The sequence below is a fragment of the Epinephelus fuscoguttatus genome, linkage group LG7, assembly GCF_011397635.1.
Source record: "Epinephelus fuscoguttatus linkage group LG7, E.fuscoguttatus.final_Chr_v1".
Lineage (NCBI taxonomy): Eukaryota > Metazoa > Chordata > Actinopteri > Perciformes > Serranidae > Epinephelus > Epinephelus fuscoguttatus.
In genome coordinates this window covers 30,377,254-30,399,779 of record NC_064758.1, presented here as the reverse complement: position 1 = coordinate 30,399,779, position 22,526 = coordinate 30,377,254, and the positions used below count along the sequence as shown (strand labels likewise).

General features: G+C 42.0%; 1 protein-coding gene across 2 annotated transcripts; it reads left to right on the top strand.

Moving 5' to 3' along the window:
- Nucleotides 1-7,556: 7,556 nt before the first annotated feature.
- wu:fl23c11 (uncharacterized) lies at nt 7,557-22,490 on the top strand. Of its 2 annotated transcripts, none has more exons than XM_049581272.1 (16): nt 7,557-8,006; nt 11,921-11,948; nt 12,032-12,166; nt 12,430-12,543; nt 12,647-12,762; nt 14,628-14,739; nt 14,827-14,868; nt 15,031-15,158; nt 15,267-15,329; nt 15,418-15,475; nt 15,561-15,787; nt 18,056-18,103; nt 18,212-18,263; nt 18,476-18,571; nt 20,611-20,649; nt 20,982-22,490. In XM_049581272.1, the coding sequence occupies exons 1-16, from the start codon at nt 7,875-7,877 to the stop codon at nt 21,791-21,793; spliced, it is 2,202 nt and encodes a 733-aa protein (XP_049437229.1). In that variant the 5' UTR covers nt 7,557-7,874; the 3' UTR covers nt 21,794-22,490. The 2 variants fall into 2 exon arrangements, with proteins under 2 accessions (XP_049437229.1, XP_049437228.1); XM_049581271.1 differs by having other exon boundaries at nt 7,558-8,006; nt 15,031-15,164.
- Nucleotides 22,491-22,526: the final 36 nt, after the last annotated feature.

Here is a 22,526-nt window from a genome sequence, read left to right as displayed (position 1 = left end):
TATATTTTACAGGGAAGAAAAATTGCAGATCTAGAATCTAAGTCTGGGAGCAAATCTAAATTATGTCAGCAGTAAAATAAAAAGGGTAACTGCTGTCACAACAAATATATCACAAAAGAGCAGTGATTATACAATAGGTAAATATTTAGAAAAAGATATAGTAAACATATCTATAAATAGAACTCCAGACGATCCAGTCAGTGTAATATGCTCTGCCAAGAGGAGCTTCAACATCTGGATAATAAAAAAGACAGCATTATTTTAAGGTACATCAAAATGGTCACAAGGTTAGGATACAACAAGAAATAAGTAGCCCTGGGCAACATCGCAGCAAGTACTCAGAGCATCACACTGAGGAGCAACTCATCATTAAGGCCTTTTGGAGGAAGAGCTTGTAAAGTGAAGATCCAATAGGCTTCACGTCTCTTTAGCAACAGATCATGATCACGACTTCTAGGTGGTAACAAAACTTTTTCTATCCCATAAAACCGTAAGGAAGAAATGTCATGTTTTAGCTCATTAAAGTGAACAGCAACAGGATAATCCTGGTCATTCCTACGAATAGCACTCTTGTGTTCACTAATGCGTTGTTTTAGTTTTCTGGTAGTTTTACCAACATAAGATAATCCACACGGACAACGCAATAAATAAACAACGTGAGTAGAGGAGCAGGTGATGACACTTTTTATAGGGAATTTTTTACCTGTATGTGGATGACAAAAGTGTGTCACTTTAGAGGAACTGTTACAGTATGCACAGTTTCCACAACGGTAATTTCCATTTGGGAGTGGACTGAGTAGAGTCTGTGTAGGTTGCTCAGGACTGTTCTTGTATGTAAAATTAGCATGTACCAAAAAATCTCTCAAATTACGATCCCGTTTAAACACAAATAGAGTGGGATCTTTAAAAATAGAGGAAAGGTCAGGATCTGTCTGTAGAATATGCCAGTGTTTTTTAAAAACTGACTTGATGACATGTGAATGGGGAGAATAAGTAGTCATACAAGTGACAGAAAACTTTTTCTGGTTTCTTTTGCTGGTAGATAATAGTTCAGTGCGGGTTTTCTTGAGTGCTGTGTTGTAGGCTTGGTCATCCGCGTTGAACAAATCTAGATTTCATATCAATAGCTTTTTCCATGAAGTCTGCAGTAGAATAACAGATCCTCCTTAATCTAAAAAATTGACTTTTAGGAAGACCTCTCTTCAATGGTGTGGGGTGGGAGCTGTGGCTAATAAAAGTGTCTCTTTTCTATATAAAGTAGTAGACAAAGAATATGATATGTTTATGAAATCATCCTAGTGGGCTATGTGAGGAATCTATACAGTCGATACATTAGCTGGTGATGGAACTATGTGGATAGAGCTGGATTTTAATCATCATTTTCCTCTTCTTCCTCATCATCATCCATAATTGTATGGATTTCATCTGCCAAGTCATCCTCATCTGTTTCCTCTTCTGCCAAGACATCAACGAGGGCTTTGAGAATGACGTCCCCCTCAAACTATAGTGGTTCTAGCTTGCCAGTCTCTGTGTTTATATGAAATCCATGGTCGAGAGGGGATGGGATCTCCGGGTAGTGCTCATGTGCCCTCTTCCAGCTGCATACCTGGAAGTTGACTCTTCTCATGTGCTGTAAGGGGACCTTCTTGCAAGGTGGGAAGGTCGAAAGATCAACCGAGAGACCCTGTCGAAGCTCAAGGCTTGAGCCACACATCTTCTTTACTTTAATCTCTCTTGCCTCATCAATCTTCTTGATCCGATGACTGAAACCATAGAGGTGACACATGAGCTCTTCAACACCACTGAGAATCCGCTCATCGAGCTCCCAAGAGTTCCCCACTTCAGCAAAGATCTGAATAATCTTTGAATTCTGACTCAGAATCTTCATCAGTCTCACCTTCCCTTTGCCTTTAAATGCACTGGTGCAGTCAGCACCAGTGAATGCATGCAAGGCCAGGATGAGAAGGCAAGATGAGAAGTCGATACAATCTTTGAGATCAGAGCAGCATTCAATTTTTTGCCTCAGGTTATGGCTAGTGATCTCGGCAGCGACAGCTGCTTCTCCGAATTCTGTCAAGGTTTCATTATACAAAACTGCGAGATGAGCTAGTTTAACAACCTGGCCCTTTTCGATAACTTCAGTTTTTATATGGTCATGCACCCGAGTGAAAGCTTTGCTGATCAGTGCCTTATTTGTAGCTCTTTCAGACGCTGCAGCTGAAGTGTCAGGCTGGGGTGCTCGCATTACTAAGTAATGCTTGCAACAGCAATCATGAAACTGTGCCTCCTTGGGAAATAGATCAACTCCTCTGATTTTGCACAACAAGTCTTCATCACCGAGTTCCATTGCTTTTTTCTCTATATTCTTGTATGTATTTGATTGGAATTTCTGCAAGCTATATCTGTTGCTGGACACTTTCTTCACTGTGCTACTTCTGCAGAATATGCAACAACTGCCAAACAAAACTGAAGAATCCACATGCTCACGTGTCGGTTTAGTGGAGTCATTTTCTGCTTGACATTTGCTTAAAGCACGGTTAGCATTACAGAAAAACATGCGTCGACAGTGTTTGTGATACCCACAATCAGAAGACAATTCATCAGGAACTGATTCACAAACATCTTGCATACCACCACAGTCAAACGTTTGTGTCTGAAGTTTCTTTTTCATATCATGGATAGCAGTAAATGCACTCAGTGGATCAGCCTTGGAAAACAAAGGTATGAACTTGTCATTTACCATAGTATTCACTTTTCATGTAATTCACTCCAGATAGTATAGCAATACATAACTCAAGTCTCAACTATTGTTTAAGATATTATTTGAGATATCATTTAGATGCAATAAATAAGCTTAATCCCATTTGGAAGGTTAATGCTTGAAAGCCGATTTGAGATACAGTGGAGAACTTTGGTCATAGCAGGTGTAATCTTCTAGATAGAAAGGTCATCTTGGGCTCCCACCCCACAACATATACATCTGAGGCAGTGAGATGTGTAATGAAATGCTTGGAAATAATCACTTTTGATGACAATTTGTCAGGCGGACAGACATTTTTTTGTCTTTTGGGGTATGATGAGGGTGATATTTGAAAATAGAAAGGCAGAAAGTCCCAGAATCTTATACTGCTAGTTTCCCCAATGGGTCAGAATACACCATGATATACCTAAAATACCCTAAAACTTCAATCAAAAGCCTAGTCCCAATTAAACACCTAGACCTTTCAACAAATAAAGGCCTGTCTCAATTACACGCCTGGTCTTGTTCCCAAGCAGTTAATTTTTTATAGAGGTTCTTCAGATGTATAAAACCAGGTTGTTGGCTGTCTCAAATTATGTGTCCATCCCTCGAATTACCCTGTAAGTTATTCATATTCCTTTAGTCCATAAGGGTCCTCAGATCAAAAGATTCAAAAGGGTTTTTCATAAAAGTTATTCCAAGTTGTGAGTATTGTTTTAACAGGATAAAGTGGGGTTGTGTCGGTATGCCAGGTGCTGTTGAGTGCCGAAAGTCTGCCCTCTGACGCACTGTCTGTCGGAGCGAGATCAAATGAATGATTCATAATTGACATATTATCTGAAGCCTAATTTTTCGTCTTTTGTTTCCAGTTGGAACAGTCAGATATCATCCTTTATATGGCACAAAAAAAAATCACCCAGGATTAGTAAAAGTATATTACAGCAGCCACATACAGTCAGAGGTATGGCACTTCCAAATCTGATGTACTGCCACTGGGCTGCCAATATGAGAGCATTGTTATATTGGATGAGGAATGATGTCACTGATGTCAATAACCCTGAATGGGCAGTGTTGGAGGGCATCCATTGAGTCTACTTCCCCAACAGCTTTATAATCTTCCAAATTACCATTAAATCAGCCTATTTTGACTTTCTCATCTAATCCTGTGGTTATCCGTTCACTTAAAGAGATGCATACAAAGATTTGATTCCATTGTTCTGTGTTCAAGTTGCCCGCTTTTATATATTTGGAAATAAAAAAGATCTTGATCAAAACAATTGCTTGCAAAACAAATCCTTATCTTTGCTGAGCAACAGTTTAATGCGAAAGGCCTGTACTAAATATAGGCCTGTTGATTTCAGTGATGTAAGCTAATGATAGCCCGGGCTATTATCTTAAGTTTTACAGTAGTCTATTTTTAGTATGTAATTTCCTGTCCAAGTGAGATAAGAGTGTAAGAGTCATAAGAGTGACTATTCTGATCAAAAGTTTCACTTCTTCCACTGTTATTTCCTCAATTGTAGTTGATGTCTATAAAATTATTGTCTTACTCATATGTAATTTATATGAGATAAAGGTTATGAATTAATGGATGAGTCATGGAGAAGGAGTGGAATAAATAAGTGTACACTTCCTCCTTCTCCTTTTCATCCATGTAAGATTTAATTTGTGTTGTTTGTGAGAATATAGTCATTGAGTTTGTTGTAAAGGTTTATCGTATCATTTATTTCTTTTTCAATAGCTTTTTTTTTTTTTGTTTTAATGTTCTAAATATAATCAATCAATCAACCTTCGTCACATGGGGGTCCGTGACCTAATGTGTATCAAGTTAGGGGTCCTTGACACAAAAAAGGTTGAGAACCGCTGCACCGAACGACCACAACATTGATGAAACTCTAGTATTCTGCCTTTAATGGATCTGTGTGACAGACCAGCTTTACAAGATTCCTGAGGAAGTAAATCATTATTTACTGTTGATTTAACTCTGGAACATAGAGTTCAGCATGACGAGGTTTATCTCGTGTCTGAAGAGTAACTTCTGTTGTTGTTGACACTGAACATAGGACTTTTCACAGCTTTTATCAGGCTGACAGAAATTTTCATAATGTAAATTCAAGGTGTAAATTGCACCGTGTAACAACCAGTAGACTCCCCTACAAAGAACACTGTGTGTGGGCCAGTTTGGTCACATGGGAATAACTCTAGGCCATGAACACAAATACATTTAAGATCCACAGTGATTTTGCATTTTTATGACTGCTCACACTAAAGGGCACAGCACAGGTGGCAGGGCTCCACAGCAGATAAGCATTAACACAAATCAACTGACCCGCTCACTTGGATGGAGGTTAATGATTAAATTTTATCACTCCAACTGAAAAACAACAGCCTTTGTGTTTAGAAGTGGGTGCAAAGGTGGTTTGGGGTTAATGGAGCAAGCCTGTAACCAAAAGTTTCATAGATATAATTTATTTCCTGCAACAGACAATCATAAGTTGATTGGCAGCCACAGGCAGTTGAGCAATCCGTTGAAACTCCACCCACATACTTCGATGCTTCAAAAGAAAAACAGGAAAACAATGGCCAGTAACCAGTACGCTGATGATACCACCTAGAAATATCTGACCATATGTGATCATCATATGTGACATCCTATGAGTTAACTGTTCCATGCCATATATTTCAACCACAATTGTTAGCCATCCATCTTGTGTTGGGAGACATGCAGCAAAGGGCCACAGGCTGGAGTCGAACCCGGGCCGCTGCGGCAACAGCCTTGTACATGGGGCGCCTGCTCTACCACTAAGCTACCGACGCCCCAAGATATCTGTCCTCTCTTAACACAATATCTTCCTTCATATTACCAAAGTAAAGACCCATACATGACCTGGGTATATAATGGCCTAGAGTTTTAATAATAAGAACAATTCCCCAAATCTGTACATTTTACAATAGAGCCAAAATTCATGGGAATAGTCTGTCTTTATTGCCCCACATCCACTCACTCAGAGGTTGTCGAAATCCTGCGCTTGGGCAGTGGCTTGTGATGTCAGAAACCAACGAAAAAAAGGCGTCCTTTAACGTTGGCATTAGGGATGCACCGATCCGATATCTGGATTGAATATTGGCCTGATATCACCAAAATAGATGGATCGGGTATCAGAAAATGCAACCTATACCTGAGGCGATCCTTTCCCTTTAGATCTACTGCAACGCGAGCTACGTCATACGTCATGGAACGAAGGAGAGAATCTGCTGTGTGGAGGTATTTCACACTATTTCACCTGCTGTTGCACAATTGTTTATTTTTGTTAAAAATAAGTAGTTCGGGACATTGGTAGCATAGTGGATAGTGCCGGCGCCCCACATACAAAGGCGATGCCTCGCTGCAGCAGTCGCAGGTTTGACTCCGGCTTGCAACCCTTTGCTGCATGTCAACCCCCATTCTCTCTCTCTCACCCCATTTCAATCTGTCCTGTCCATTAAAAGCAAAAAAAGAGTTCATCATTGCATTAATCTGTTTCTTCTTGTTTCATTTTATCTTAGGAAAGAACTGTGTAGTCATCAACGCCTGATGCCTCTAGTCTTTTCTGTTCTACATGTAAAGGTATAGAGCTTTTCAGGTCAACCATGGTATCGGATCAGTATCGGGTATCGGCTGATACTCAAAGCCACAGCATCGCGACTGGTATTGAAACTGAAAAAGCTGGATCGGTGCATCTCTAGTTGGCATGATACGTGGCTGATTTTGGTTATAGTTAAATGGTGCCCGACGGTGTCAGGGGGAAATGCAGCGGGACAAGGACGAATGTTAAGACGGCAAAAGTCTGACTAGGGCGGGCAGGAGGGATGCTGGGTGGGTCCAACAAACACCAACCTTCACCTGGGTGAGCAGCATTTGCGTCTCTTAAGATTCTAAAGCCAAACCCTGTTCTTATTTCCTAACCCTAACCACTGTTTGTTGTTGGAGGAAAAAAACATCAAATCACGGTGTTGTCCTGATGTAGTGCATTTATTTTGAGAGAGACTTAAATACTTATTTTTCCTCTTACCTGTAGCGCTATCTATCTGTGTAGATTGTTTAGGTGTGAGCTGCAGAGTGTTGGGGCAGCCGCCGACATGCCTGCCTTCTCTTCGATATAATGTCATTAGATGGCACTTGGTTTATGGTGCTCAATGTTCAACCCAAAGTCATCGAAATCCGGCGCTTGTGCAGTGACTTGCAGCGTCAGACGCAGACTAAAAAAGCCGTCCTTTCACGTCTGTGTTAGCCTCCTGTAAGATTACAACACCAAACCCTGTTCTTTTTTTTCTAAACCCAACCATGTGCATTAGTTGTTGGAGGAACAAAAACATAAATATACATTGTTGTACCGATGTAGTGATTTTATTTTGAAAAAGACTATGTAAATATTAAATTTCCTGTGAAAACGGAAGTGTATTTTGCATGTAACAGGCAGAGCTTGACACGGTGTCCCAGAACGTCAAAAACCAACGCACCCAGGGTACCTTGCACGTCATATGTAGACGTGGAAAGCCCATGACCAAATGTCAGTATGTGACGAGGTTGGAGTTGAATGTGTTGCTCTAACGTGACGGTGATTTGCAACTTATTATATCAATCAATCTAAGGATGTTGTAGACTGTTGTATCCCCCAAATATACAACCATTCGTCCTCTGTAATATTCACACCCATCCCATTTTCTTTTAAATTTACAGTGTGATATATTTATCTCATAAAAGTCCCTTAGTTGCACAATGTTATTATATGGATGTGTGCTGTCAGGCAGGTGTGCCTGTGGCCGTTTCAACTGAAACATACTAATCTCTTGTTCGGGATTCCGCCGAACTCACCAACCAAGCAGAAACTTGTTGCTCCATCCAATCTGCATGGGACACGCCCAACTCCTAACCTGTCATCAACCTGAAGGACTGACGTGTGGAGCACAATCCCAGGAGCGCAACACCAGTTTGGTGTCGGAGGACGAGCCATGGTGGCGGGATTTTCACCGGCGGAGTTTCACTGTCACGCTGTGGTGCTGGGAGGATAGTGGGATCAGCTCTCTGTGTGTGTCGGGATGAGGGGAGTCTAGAGCTGTGGAGCAGGAGAGAGACTACTGCGCTCTCCAAGAAATGGCTCTCACACCTCTTCGGGTCCCTCATGTCACTCTCTCGGTGCTGTCACTGCTGCAACTCTGGCTGCTCGTGTCCGGGAGGGCGCTGGAGGTGATTTACCGAGGCGCACCTCATCTCACCTGTAGCGAGGTAACAAGTCACAGTGGCTGCGTCTACATGCGCACAAGTATCATGTTTTTTTGGTCGTATTCACGATGGAGTAATAGGCTAGACATATCCCTGTGCACATGATCATAACAGCATCCAGTTTCTGATTAGCTGCAATTGTGTCTTGATTTCTCTGAGCCACTATGTTCTGCACCGAGGAAGGATATTCAGAAACCAAGATAAGGGCTTTGAATGCCACAGTAAGGTTATCTTAGGTTCTATCAGAGTAGAGTTGTGTTCCAGAATCTGAAACCAGGATGTTAACTGGTGCTACATGTGACAGGTACAGATTTTCTGTATTTGTGTAACCTATGATGTACTTGATTGTGAATTTAAAACACCTTTTTATAACATATAGGACCTATTTTTTGTTTTCATAAGGTCATTTGTAAAACCACCATCTCTTAGATCACAGAATCTGTCCTTTATGATGCAAAACATTAAAATCAGTCATAAGTTGTTAATATTTTAGTTGATCTAGTTTTACTAGATTTAACTAATGAGTGTGCAGGCCTCAGTTTTTGGGTTGAACTAGTAGAGGAGACAGAGGGAGAGAGATCAGAGTTTAATGTCCATTACTTATTTACTATTTTGTGCCGGGGTGTGACACCTTACTCCACTGCTCCGTTTCCAAGGAGGGTTGTTGTAGCTTGAAGTGTCTCTGAAGAGCTTTATCAAACAGAGACCATCAATATATGTTTTATATAATACACACATAAACACATATAAGGTTGAAGTGTAAAGTAGCATAAAACTGAGACACTTAAAGGGGTACACCACCTAAATTTAGATTATAATTATTTCCACTGTCCAGGAAAGTTCAATCAATATTTGTGAACATGAGCTGCTCTCTCTCAAAGCCAGAAACCAGAGAAGTAAGCTCCAGACTTTATGTGGCCATATTTTCTTTAAGTGTTGAAGTACTGCAGGAATTGTGATGAAAGTCATTTTGACACATCACACCAGAAAAATCACAGGTGTAGACAGTAAGATTTAAGGTGGCTGAATTCCACTGAGCTGATTCAGTTTCAGGTTCCTGGTATTGTGCGTGCAGGTTCATTGTCACACTTTCATCAGCTGGGATACTTGAATAAAACTGAGTCATCATTAGTAACACTTGTGCTATGCTTACCATGAAAAGACAAAATGTTTGAGGTGAAAAACAGTCTGTTATTCTTGTAAAATTGTGCTTATAGTAGTGCCAATGTATTGTTATGTATATGCTGTGTATATGACATATAAATGGCACTCTCTGGATCTTTACTGGGAATGGAGCAACATGCTTTTTGGTGTTTTGATAAAGCGTAGAAATGTCATGATACACGCTGGTCCAAAACATAAGTCCCTCCCATAGAGAAAATGAAAATGCAACTGTCACCACTTAAATACTTGATTGATTTATTTTTTATTATTGTGTCATGCACCAGAGGTGCCCAGCCCAAATGGGCTTACAAGACACCAAAAAAATAAATAAATAAAATAAGAAGACAGCAGATGAAAAACCAGATACCAGGCAGAGTGAATATTTCTTTTGCCCATGGAGAGCCGTTGAATTTACTCCAAATAAAAACTTTCATATTGATCCTGTCTTCTGACAAATTGACTAAACGATTCCACAATTTAATCATCTCACACTTATGTCTTATAGAACCAGGAAGCCAGCCCATGTCACCTTGAACGGCCAGAATCGGAGCAAACTTAGGCACACCTAAGAAACAACGAGCGGCTCTGTTCTCTATGGAATTTGCAATTTTAGATTCCTTAAACCCCCAGACCCCTGAAGCATAATTTAATAAGGGAGAGACACAAGCATCATAAAGTTGTGAATAGGTAGAATATCCAAGAGTTTTATATATCTTAAACTTGCTGACCACAGACCCTAATGCCCTCCCAGCTGAATCCGCTAACAACTTAATTCCCACTTCCATCGTCATAAACTCATCAAAAGTAAATCCTAAATATTTATATGTAGATGTATATTCCAGTCTTACCTCCCCAAAGGTAATATTTTTATTACTTGTTGGGGTGCCTTTTTTCTAAAATGAATAATCTGGGTTTTACTTTGATTTATTATTAATCTCCATCCGAGGTTTTGCTCCAGCAGGTCTAAATGGGATTTTAGTGCCCCGATTTCTAAATCAATATTATTGTGAATTTCTTTGACGCACTTTTTGAGCTCACTTTTCAGGATTTTTTCCATTGATCCATACAGTCCATCCACCTCACTGTTCAGTTGCTTTTCAATATTGTCCATCTTTGACTGAATAACTTTCAACTCCTTTAATAGCACACCTGTTTCTTCCTCGTCTTTGTCCTCGTCTTTGTCCTGCTCACGGGTGCGTGTTTGCCTAGGTTTCTCAGACATTGCCTTCTTCTTTGAATGTCTTCCACGGATAGTTGACTGTAGATCAAGTTTAAACTAAGTTGCTCACAGTATGCCTTTCTTTCATGGTGCAAAGTTCCGTAAATCACAGACAAAATCGTATAAAATGACCGCCTCGATGCTCCTGCAGCTGCCTACTCTATTACTCTACTATTTCTTCTTTAATTTTCACCTGTCTGATGTTTTCATTGCTATTCTACAAATAAAACATTGAAATGAGCCATTAAAATTTAAATTAAAACTTGTCACTCACCAGCCACTTTATTAGGTACACCTTGCTAGTAGTGGGTTGGACCCCTTTTGCCTTCAGAACTGTTGTAATTCTTCGTGGCATCAATTCAACGAGGTGCTGGAAACATTCCTCAGAGACAGCATCACACAGTTGCTGCAGATTTGTCGGCTGCACATCCATGATACAATTCTCCCGTTCCACCACATCCCAAAGGTGCTCTATTGGACTGAGATCTGGTGACTGTGGAGGCCATTGGAGTACAGTGAACTCATTGTCATGTTCAAGAAACCAGTTTGAGATGATTTGAGCTTTGTGACATGGTGCGTTATCCTGCTGGAAGTAGCCATCAGAAGATGGGTACACTGTGGTCATAAAGTGATGAACACGGTCAGCAACAACACTCAGGTAGGCTGTGGTGTTTAAACTGTGCTCAGTTGGTACTAAGGGGCCCAAAGTGTGCCAAGAAAATATCCCCCACACCATTACACCACCACCAGCAGCCTGAACCGTTGATACGAGGCAGGATGGATCCATGCTTTCATGTTGTTTACACCAAATTCTGACGCTACCATCTGAATGTGGCAGCAGAAATCCAGACTCATCAGACCAGGCAACTGGATATTTTATCTTTTTTGGACCATCCTCTGTAAACCCTAGAGATGGTTGTGTGTGAAAATCCCAGTAGATCAGCAGTTTCTGAAATACTCAGGCCAGCCCATCTGGCACCAACAACCATGCCACGTTCAAAGTCACTTATATCACCTTTCTTCTTCATTCTGATGCTCCGTTTGAACTTCAGCTGGTCGTCTTGACCATGTCTACATGCCTAAATGCATTGAGCTGCTGCCACGTGATTGGCCGATTAGCTATTTGCGTTAAAGAGCAGTTGAAGAGGTGTACCTAATGAAGAGGCCAGTGAAGCGTATATGTGGCTGTGGCTCAGAGTTAGAGCAGGTCGTGCACTAATCGGAAGATCGACGGTTTGATCCCTGGTTCCTCAAGCCCACATGTTGAAGTATTCTTGGGCAAGATACTGACCCTGATGGCTGTTCCATTGGTGTGTGAGTGTGTGTGAATGGTTACTGAGTAGCAGATGGCACCTTGTATAGTAGCCTCAGGCACCAGTGTGTGAATATGTGTGTGAATGCGGCATGTATTATTAGAGCGCTTTGAGTGAACGGAAGGCAAAAAAAGTGCTATACAAGTTCAGTCCATTTTTTAAAATGTATTGAAATTTAATTTTTCATTTATTTAATTCTCATCCAACTTATCTTCCTCCAGGGTTTGACTGACTGCACCGTGAAATTAGGTAGTGACACATTCAGCACAAGTGCATCTCATACCATGATAACAATCTCACACTTTGTCTAAAGCAGAATCTTCTTTCCACAGCCTCTCCATTCGCTGCTGCCCTGCCCGGTCCAGATGATACAGTGAATGTTGCACAAGTGCAGCTTAAAGTGATTCTGTGCTGCGCGGCCAAAAAGGACTGTGCACCTTGCCTGCAAATCATCATCACAGTCCAAGGTAGCTTCATCATAAGTCTCATGTCTTGATGGTGTCAGCTAGGGTGACATGCCTTGAATTTTTTAAATAATTTTTCCTTGAGGTGTCTTTCACACCCCAATGATTGTTTTCATTGTCACTACTGTCATTGCCAAGTCATCTCACTTTCCTGCATTGTCATCGCACAGTGGTTGTTTGTCTTGTCTTGTCTACCTGTTTGTTTGCTCTTGTGATCTTAAAACATCACGTTCTCAACTGTGGTTTTGACTGTCGTTGATTTGCAGAAGTGGATAATGCAAAGGAGATTTTTGAGGAGTCTGGTGACGGTAATGATGAAGAGGAGTCTCATTGGCCTGAATCAAAGGGAAGTGGTCACTTGGTGCTTCCTGTGCCAAGAGGTATAGAGCCATAAATCTGACCCAAAACACACATTAAGTTGAATACCTTTTCTATTCTGATTACACACTTTACCTTTCTTCTTCTCTGCTCTCTGTGTTACAGCTTCGGTGATCGTGTGTCTCAGCTCCCCAGGCTCCATGGAACTTTGCAGAGAGCTACAGTTCAAACCAAGCCACTCAGGGTTAGACCGAGCATCTTCTCAACAGCTCACACACAAGGTAGCTGTGAGGAATTACCTCGTGTAGTTGTTGTATCTGTTGTTGATTCGTTAATTAAGAATAGTCTTCAGTGGTGGGAAGTAGATTTATCTGACTGTACTTCAGAGGTACTTAACTCCTCTCCAGTACTCATATCCTCTTGCCTGATATCAGACAGAACTGCCAATTTGTTACACTCCGTTTCCATCTTCAGTCTGATATTGCGTTCGCTGATTTCTCTGGAGGAGATTGATTTGATTTTCCCTAACCAGTCACGAGAGACCCATGTCTCTGTCTGAATCTAACATCATTTTTAAATCCACACTGATGCATAGCCATGTCAACAAACTTGTTTTGTGGGAGTTACGAGTGACGCGGAGCAAAGTAAAAACAAACTATGATGTTGGGCAATACTTAAAAGAGCCTCAATAGCAGCTACTATTTTGTCTGTAGAGCTTCCAGGGTTGTTGTTACTCTTCGTTCCGGCACTGCTTGGCTTGACCATGGCGCTGATTGGCTAATTGCTAGTTCCCACACAGTGCTCAATGGTCGTTCTGTATTTTAACCAAGAAACCAATTGAGAATTCCAAAATATGAAAACACATCTGTGTAGCGGGACCTTTTCTTCTTTCCCGTCCAATTAATCATCTCACGACCTCTCAGATTTATCTTGTGAGTTAAATAAGAGCGGCGCAATCCCTAGGTTGGAACCACTGCTCAAAACCATCCAACTCTGTCTAAAAAAACATAAACTCTCAAACTTAACCTGCTACAACAGTAAATCCTGCCAACAATACTCTATGCTTTTAAGTTCATCCATCAATTTTCAACTGCTTATCCGAAGCTGGGTCACAGAGGCAGCAGACTGAGCAAGGTATTCCAGATGTCCCTCTTCCCAGCAACGCTGTCCAACTCCTCCTGGGGGACACCAAGGTGTTCCCAGGTCAGATGAGATATGTTCTGGGTCTGCCCCGGGTAACTCCCACCCGTTGGACGTGCTCAGAACACCTCTTACAGGAGGTGCCCATCCTGATCAGATGCCCAAACCACCTCAACTGACCGCTTTCGATGCAAAGGAGCAGCGGCTCTACTCCGAGCTTTCTCCGCTCTCTCTTGATATTCTTTTAAGTAGTATTTTAAATACAGAACTTTTATTTGAAACTAAGTGTTTTTACATTGTCTTATAAGGATCATCTTTCAGGATCTGAGTACTTTCCATCACTGCTAGTCTCTCACTATCCGACACTCCTACTTATTGAAGCGCAAGTCCAGTCTCACTCCAAAGTTGTTGAAATCTGGCACTTGGGCAGTGACTTGCGGCATCAGAAGCCCATAAAAAAGGCGTCCTTGGACATCGGCATGATATGCAGCTGGTTGCCGTATGGTTTAACAGTGCCTGGCAGTGTCAGGGAGAAAGGCGACAGGACAAGGATGAAAGTTTAGGCGGCGAAAGTCCAGTAAGATTTCAAAGCCAAACCCTGTTCTTTTTTCCTAAACCCAACCATGTGTGTTTGTTGTTGAAGGGGAAAAAAAATCAATTCGTGGAGTTGTACCGACATGGTGCATTTTTTTTTAAAGAGACTGTAAACGTAAATTTCCTTTGAAAACGGAAGTGTATTTTGAAAGAAGAGGATGTATGTAACAGGCAGAACTTGACACTGTGTCCCAGAACATCAACAACCATTGCACCCAGGGTATCATACGACATGTATGTGGATGTGGAAAGTTGATGACCAAACGTCAATTCGTGATGGGGTCAGAGTGAGAATGTGTTGGAAGTGCTCAAAGGCTAGTTTCCAAAATATCTTTGTCTTTTAGTGTGCATGTTGTCACTGAGTTATTTAAATACTTTAAGTTTACTATATGTATATTTCCTTCAAATGCAGCTGCTGTTTGCAGAGAGAGTGACGTTCGGGAGTGAAGTTGTTGTCCGAGTCTACACACATTCAAAGGAAACTTTCCATGTTCAAAATATCACAGTCCCATCTTTAGTAGAAGGTGAGGTCAAGTGCTTTAATGGAAGAAAAACACTGAAATGCTGTCTGCTAATGTCACTAAACATCCTCTTATCCTTCCTTATTACAGCTTGCTCCGCAACCCTAGAGAGGACTGTAAAGGAATGTGATGGTTAGTGATTATGTAGACATCCACTTGTTGTTTAACTAGATTAACATGTATTGTTTGCATAAGCCTACTGATGAGCATGCACGAGGAAGTACCATAAAAACAGTTTCACTGACATGTTGCAAAAGACGGCTCAATTCTAAATCGTGACGATTGATGTGTCAGCTCCCAGACTCCGAGCTGTGACTGATCAGAAGAGAAATGTGGTCGTCCTCCAACTGGAAAATGCAGATGACAGACCAGATGAGATCATGTGTCGGAGGGTTGGAAACGGTGTGGCCGGAGAGGCTCATGTATGGGTCAGTTAATGCTTATCTTTTCATCTCAGTCTGCTCTGTTAGTCAAAAATCAATCTTGTCCTTGTATATCGATCCTTGTAACTTTCTCTTTAACCTTCGCAGCCCAAAAACAAGACAGAAATGGTCATTTCGGCGAACTCTGTTGCACCATGCCTGTGCTTCCAGGTAACTGACATGTTAATTGTAACAGATAAGAAAAAGACAGCAAACATTTTGGGGGGAAATATATTTTAAACCAAAAAATTGTTTTCAGGTAGGCTGGAAGGGAAAGGAGTTTCAAAGAAGGTTCTGCCCCTTCAACAACCAACAAGGTAAAGGGAGTTCACAGAGGTCAACCTGAGAGCAAGATAGACTGTCACAGTAATGATTTTAAAGCCTATCAATGTTTTTTTTTAGATGCACTGGAAAGAATGCAGCACAACGTGTCTGTGTCTGTGGAGGAGACTCAGATGAGGGAGGGTGGCGTAGGGCTGAGCTGGAATGTGAGCGCCCCCTGCAGACTGGAGGCAGAGATGTGGCTGTGCAAGAAAGACCTGGCAAGAGACCAGTGTGACGAGGTGTCGGGCTCCAGACAGAGACTGCACAATCGTACTGGCTGGAGTGCAACTAGCAGTGGACACTGGGTAAAAATATCAAGACAAACTTAGCTTTCTTTGCAAGCTGTCACATCCCTGCTTTAAGTACATTTTCCACCAATACTTATGTACTTTACTTAAAGGAATAGTTCACACTGAAATCAAAAATACATATTTTTCCTCTTACCTATTGTACTATTCATCAGTGTACATTGTTTTGGTGTGAGTTGCAGAGTGTTGGAGGTATCAGCCATCAAGATGTCCACCTTCTCTTTCATATAATGGAATTAGATGGAACTCAGCTTGGGGTGCTCAAAGTGCAACCCGGTCTTGCTCTGAAGTCGTTGAAAGTGATTTGCGGTGTCAGACACAGGCGCAAAAAAGCCGGCCTTTCATGTTGGCATGATACACGGTTGGTCGCTGTTACCGTACATTCACACAAAAAGCGATGGACGCGATGTCATCGCCCGTAACGCGAGTATCGCGTCACTTGATCACAAATGTCACCTTTTTGATCATCGCTTCGTCGCTTCAATCGCAATTTTGAATTTTCTTCACCTCCCGCTATTTTCTCGTCAACCATGGCTGAGTTAACTACCGTAGCTGCTCTTTATCTGTTGTGGACATCTGATTTGGATCGGAGACCCAAACGCCGCCGTGTCTGGGTTCACAATATCCTCCAGAAATGCACACAGCTGGGTGAATATCATCACCTCCTGCAAGAGCTGCGTCTGGATGACGGTCGTTTCCAGCGGTACTTCAGGCTGACGCTGGCCCAGTTTGAGGACCTGTTGGCCCGTATCGGTGCGAGGATCTCCCACCTGGACACCAACTACAGGCGCTCCATCCCAGCTGCGGAGCGCCTGTCCATCTGTCTCCGGTTAGTAGCTTATAATTTCTTTATGAATGGTTGGATATCAACGCTGATTGGATGTCGCGGCACAGCGTCATGTGATGTCGCTTGAAAAGTTCAAATTTCTCAACTTCAAATGATACACGCGATGAGGCGATGGACGCGATGGACGTGTCATCGCTTCATCGCATCGCTCTTATCGCCTGAAACGCGTCGCCCGAAGCGACATTGCGTGTCATCGCGTCATTTACATTGATTTTGAATGGAAACTTGTGGCGTTCATCGCGTCCATCGCGTTTGGTGTGAACACACAGTTACAGTTTAACGTCGCTCGGCAGCGCCAGGGGGAAACGCAGTGGGACAAGAACAAAGGTTAGAGAAGGGCGGGTGGGATAGGTGCTGGATGGGTCCAACAAACACCAACTTTCACCCAGGAGAGCAGTGTTCTTTTTTCCTAAATGTAACCACGTGCGTTAGTTGTTGGAGGAAAAAAAGTCAATTCACGTTGTTGTGCCGACGTAGTGCTTTTATTTTGAAAGAGACTGTATGTAAACGATAAATTTCCTGTGAAAACAGAAGTGTATTTTGAAAGAAGACAATGCATGTAACAGGCAGAACTTGACATGGCGTCCCAGAACGTCAACAACCAACGCACCCAGGGTACATTCCATGTCTCATATGGACGTGGAAGGTCCATGACCAGACGTCGATATGTGACGAGGTCGGAGTGAGAATGTGTTGCGGAGTGCCAACAAAAAAAATCTTAAAAACTAGACAGCAATGTCTCCTCCCAGAAATCAAATTATTTAAGATAATCCACAGACCTTGTCATGAGCAGTTTCATGTAGGAACTATTATCTTTCTACACTGCATCTAACACTAACTCACCTCGCACCACTGAGCTAGCTAATATCACAGCTCAGCCAAGGTGGAGGCCAATAATTTTTGCATCTCATCTGCTTCTTGTCCATGAGTAGATGAACGCTTCTTTCTCCACGGTGATTCGATTGGCTGGTGTACTTAAGTAGAAAGAAGAATAGTTCCTGCATGAAACTGCATGGGCACTTTGTGCAGCACAAGTCAATTGGCACGTAGTTCAATAAAATCTGAGAGAATGCAAACATGTCTATGGTCATTTTCTACAAGACTTGGCAACTCACAATAAAACATTCTTGATTGATAAACAGCACAACAGGTGAGAGGAAAAAATATGAATGATCCCTTGAAGTAACATGTTACATGCATGTCTTACTTGTAGTTAAAATTATTTTATATTGTGGCGCCTACTGCACATCCTGACTGCACCTTTAGTCCTACCCTCACCCTGTGGAACCACAGTGTGTACATGTTTTTAACATTAATTATGAGTTTGCCTTAATTTATTGCTGTATGTTTAATGATGAAGCTTAATTTATCTTTGGTCATTATTTATTCATTCATATATTTGCTCATTTACTTTTCAGAAAACAGGAGAGTTCAATGCGTCGTCACATCCTCTGCTTTGTGTTCAGGTGAGCTTTGCCTTGATATACTACATATGATCTTATACATAAAGTCGTAAACATGTTTACTGCTTCACTGTTACTGTGCTTTCCTTGACTCTTTCACTTGTTTTCTAGATAAAGATACATGGGATGAAGTCATACTTAAAGCCCCATTGTCCATTTTCAAGTGAGACTATTAATTATTTGACAGATCCAGATTAAGAGTGTTTAATGTTTAACTATTATCAGCTAAACAAGTTACAGTTCTTTCATGAGAATGTGGCAGATAAGTACTTAAACACTCACTTGATGTTGACTTGTAGCATTAGCAGTGCCTGTGAAACCTCTTTAATATGCTTTTTAAAGACTGCTGTACTTAATAATTAATTTATTTTTCAGCATCACGATGGAGATGGAGCCTACCACTCCTCATTGGAGTACTGCTGATGTGTTTCGCCATACTCGGAGCCTATCTCATACAAGGGGTCCTTAAAGGTTAGTTTTAATGACCTATTTCTAGGTAACAAAATATCCCAGGTAAAAATTGCACTCGGCTGTGTTTCAGCTCCATGGTGCCAAATGTAGGCCGGCTTTGGCCTGTTTACTTTTGCCACATCTGGCCCAGATTTAGCCGTTACAGACATGGTCCTTCTCTGCCTGAGACAGGGCTCCAGGATGAATTAGCAGCTAGCACCAAAACGTGTTCTGGCCCGTTGATGATTGCCAAATCTGGGCCTGATTGGGCATTGTAGGCATCCCGGCTGAGACCCGGCTGCCTGAATCATGCCAGTTTATTTGACCTGATTCTGGGCTGTCATTCATCCCGAGTCTCAGCCGAGTCGGGTAAACAGATGCAACTTATTTCTTCCTGCATGCTGAGTTTGGGCCGATGCTGGGCCAGGGGCCTGTATCACGAAGCAGGATTAATGTCTTAGCGAGGTAACTTCAGGGTTAACCCTGGGTTTTCGGTCTCACGAAGCTGGTTCAGTTCTTATCAGGGTAGATCACCATGGTAACTTACTCTGAACGGCTATCCTGCTCTGGAGCAGGGTAAGTTCAGGGTTGAATCTGATCCTATAAAAAGCACCACCCACTGGCCAATCAGCTGTTAGGAAAAAAATGACTCCGCTGACAGAAATGCAGCCCAGTCATGATGGGAAGTTTAATTCATTTGATTGATTTTGATTTGAAAGTTTATTTTGAACATTAAAAAGAAAAGAAAGCAACAACAACAGACAATGAAAAGATGGTTCAAAAAGGAGTGGAAAGAAGTGGAACTTTCATCCCACCTCTTCATAAGAAAGAAACTGATCATTTGCGGACACTTAAAAGCACCATTAATTAGTGCCAACATTTTGTTTTGTTGGAGGAAATGATCCCTGTTAAAGATAATGGGCCTAATTGACAGCTTTGCTGCTGGAAATGTGGAAAGTAGCCTATCATGTCTACACTTCATGGTGTTTGAGGGATTTTCCTTTTTGTTTTTTAAAGAGGGAGACTAGGTATATTTTTGCGCATGCAGCTGTTAATTTCTAACACAGCTCAATATCAGGATGATTTTATTCAGACTATCAATTTGGTGTTGATATGATTTAATTGTGACGTCAGCTTTAAGCTTTATTGTAGCATATATAACGTTATGACAAAGAAGACCAATTTATCAGACGCAATGATGTTAGACGATAATTGTAATACACGCAATTCATCTGCGCAGCATTGATTTCATGGGATTCAAGGGTGTGATCAGTGTCAAATGTACAGGTACAGGTACTGTAGCTACTTGAACCAGTGATGAGTAATTTAACCTACACATCATTTTATTTGCTACCTTGTTTTGTCTTGATTTTTCCCTCTCTCCTCCTCTCTTTCTTCTTTCCTGACCCTTTTTTTTCTTGTCTATTATGTGATTTCATTGATGTTTTGACAGGGGAATTTCTTTGATAAGCTTTTAGTGGCTTCTAACCTCTCTGGCACTTTTCTTTTTTTAATCTTGTAAATGTTATACTGTCTGTTTATAACATTATGCGCAAATAAAGTAAACTAAAACTAAACATTATTCATCCCGTTATGCGTTGCCACACATGTTTCCTCCTCCTGCAGCTGCCATGGTGTTGGCCTTTTCTGTAATGTTGCTTTTCTCCTCCTCATATTTTAGTAGAATTAATCTCTGATCCTCACATGAGAAATACTTTTGTTTCCTCACATGCGGCGCTCTGTGAGGACGCTCTGTGAGGACGCTCTGTGAGGACGCTCAGTGACGCTGCGCTTCTCTCATGATTGTGATTGGTCCGCTGCGTGCGCGTTCACGGCTCTTGACAAAGCAACCTTGGGTTGATTTACTGAGTTGATATCCAGCGTTGTGATACCGATTATCCTGATTGCCATTGTTAGGATTAGTCAACCCAGGATAGGTCTGAGTAACCCAGGAAAGGTTGATCTCGCTTCGTGATACAGGCCCCAGGCCACTTTGGCTACCTGGGATTAATAGAACCTTAACAAAATATCTCAGTGTGTAACTTCTGTTTTTTCTCTAGGGTACATGTGGAGATGGTTGAAAGAAGATGACGTTAAAGGTATGAGAAGTTCTGACATCTATTTCATACGGGGCAGTCACTATTTTTCACAACCCCTTTATACTGTCACATTTTCACACTTGTATTCATACATTTGTAAAGTTGTATGTAATTATTTATGTTCTTGGTCACGTGCATGTATTGTCGACATCACTGGACAGAACTACCTGTTTCCCTCTAGTGAACCGTCTCCTGGTTGGAGCTTTGTATTTAGCAGACAAATATCAGCATGGCATCAGTCTTCTCATCTAAGTCTCTGCTAAAAAGCAAACAAACATTTTTTTCTCAAAATGTCAAACTCTCCAAAAGGTTTTAATCTTCTTCTATTTCAGGTGCTGTCGGTGGTGGTCATGTGGTGTTGCTGTACCCACCTGATGACGACCAAGCTTTGCCAGAGCTTATGAGTCACCTGGGTTCGTCCCTCCAAGCCCTGGGCTTCAGTGTGTCTCTAGACCTGTGGAGCCAGTCTGAGCTCAGCGTACTGGGCCCTGTGCCCTGGCTCCACTCGAGACTGAACCGACTGCAAAAGCAGGGGGGCAAAGTGGTGCTGGTCCTGACCCAGACAGCCTGGATAAGGGCTGAAGAGTGGGGAGCTTGGAGCTGGGAAAGAAACACTCCCAGAGAGAGGAACAGAGACATGGAGGATGAGGAGACAGGAAGAAGCTACACTGCTTCCTCCCCCTGTGTAGATGTTTTTACAGCTTCATTAAGCTGTATTCTAGCAGACTATTTACAGGGCCGCGCTGGTGAGCGGTTCATGTTGGCACAGTTTGAATCACTTCCACCTGAGCCTCCAGGTGGTTTCCGGCCACTGCCAGAACTTTTCCGTGGCCTTCATGTTTACAGCCTCCCGTCACAGAGCCTGGGTTTTCTGACTGAACTGGCTGGGGCTCGGCAAATGGCTACTGCATCAGCCAGACGGAAAAGAGCAGGGGGGCTCAGGATGGCATCCCGAGCTCTGGCACGAAGGCTGTCAGGGTTCACAGCAGGGACAACTGTGTTAAACCTTGCAGGAGTGTCTCAGAGTTGTGTTGGAGTTGGAGTTGAAGACTCTGGGGAGACAGTGCCCCTCCAGCAGTACCTTATTACGCCTCCGTCCAGCCCTGACTCAGACCCCAAGGTCAGTGAAATGGAGTGGGTCTGACAGCAGGAGAGGAAGACACAGAACCAGGCTTCACTTTTGGGAACAGCAACCAGCAATGAGTTGAAGTGACACTCTGTGAGATGTAAAGTTAAATCAATATCCGTTTGCAGCGTTTGCATTTGCTGGTCTAAACATCAGGGGTCTGGGGTTTTTTTTATGTTAACGGCAGCAGAAACAGTTCTTTTTTCACATAAATATTGGTTGTTACAGCTTGAGCTCTTGCTGCTCCACAGAAATAAAAGCGCAACACAGTGAAACCTCACACTACCTCTGAAAATAAAAGGTCAAGGAAAAATACATCAATTGAAACACAGTATGTGGTCCGTGGTGCATTTTGAAAACAGCGGGCCATAGTCGGCTACAAAAATTACACTAAAATGCAAAACAAGAATCTCGATGAAGCTCCATTGTTTTGTCCTGACATTATATTGTTTGTAACTAAGCCTCTGTGTGTTTGACAAACTTACTAGTATTTGATATTCTGCATGCACATGTATTGTGTATATAAAAGCCCCGAGAGACATGAAGAAAAAAACCAAACAAAAATAACCTACTGCCTTTCTCTGACCTTATAGGCTACATATTGTACAGCATAGTGAGACTGTTTATACTATGTTTTGACTTACTGTTTAAAGTGGGATTGAATAAAGAATCTGTCTGTATCATGTAGTCAGATGCTCCTCTGACTAGAAAATGATGTTGATACTAATTCATTACAAACATGGAGATGTGT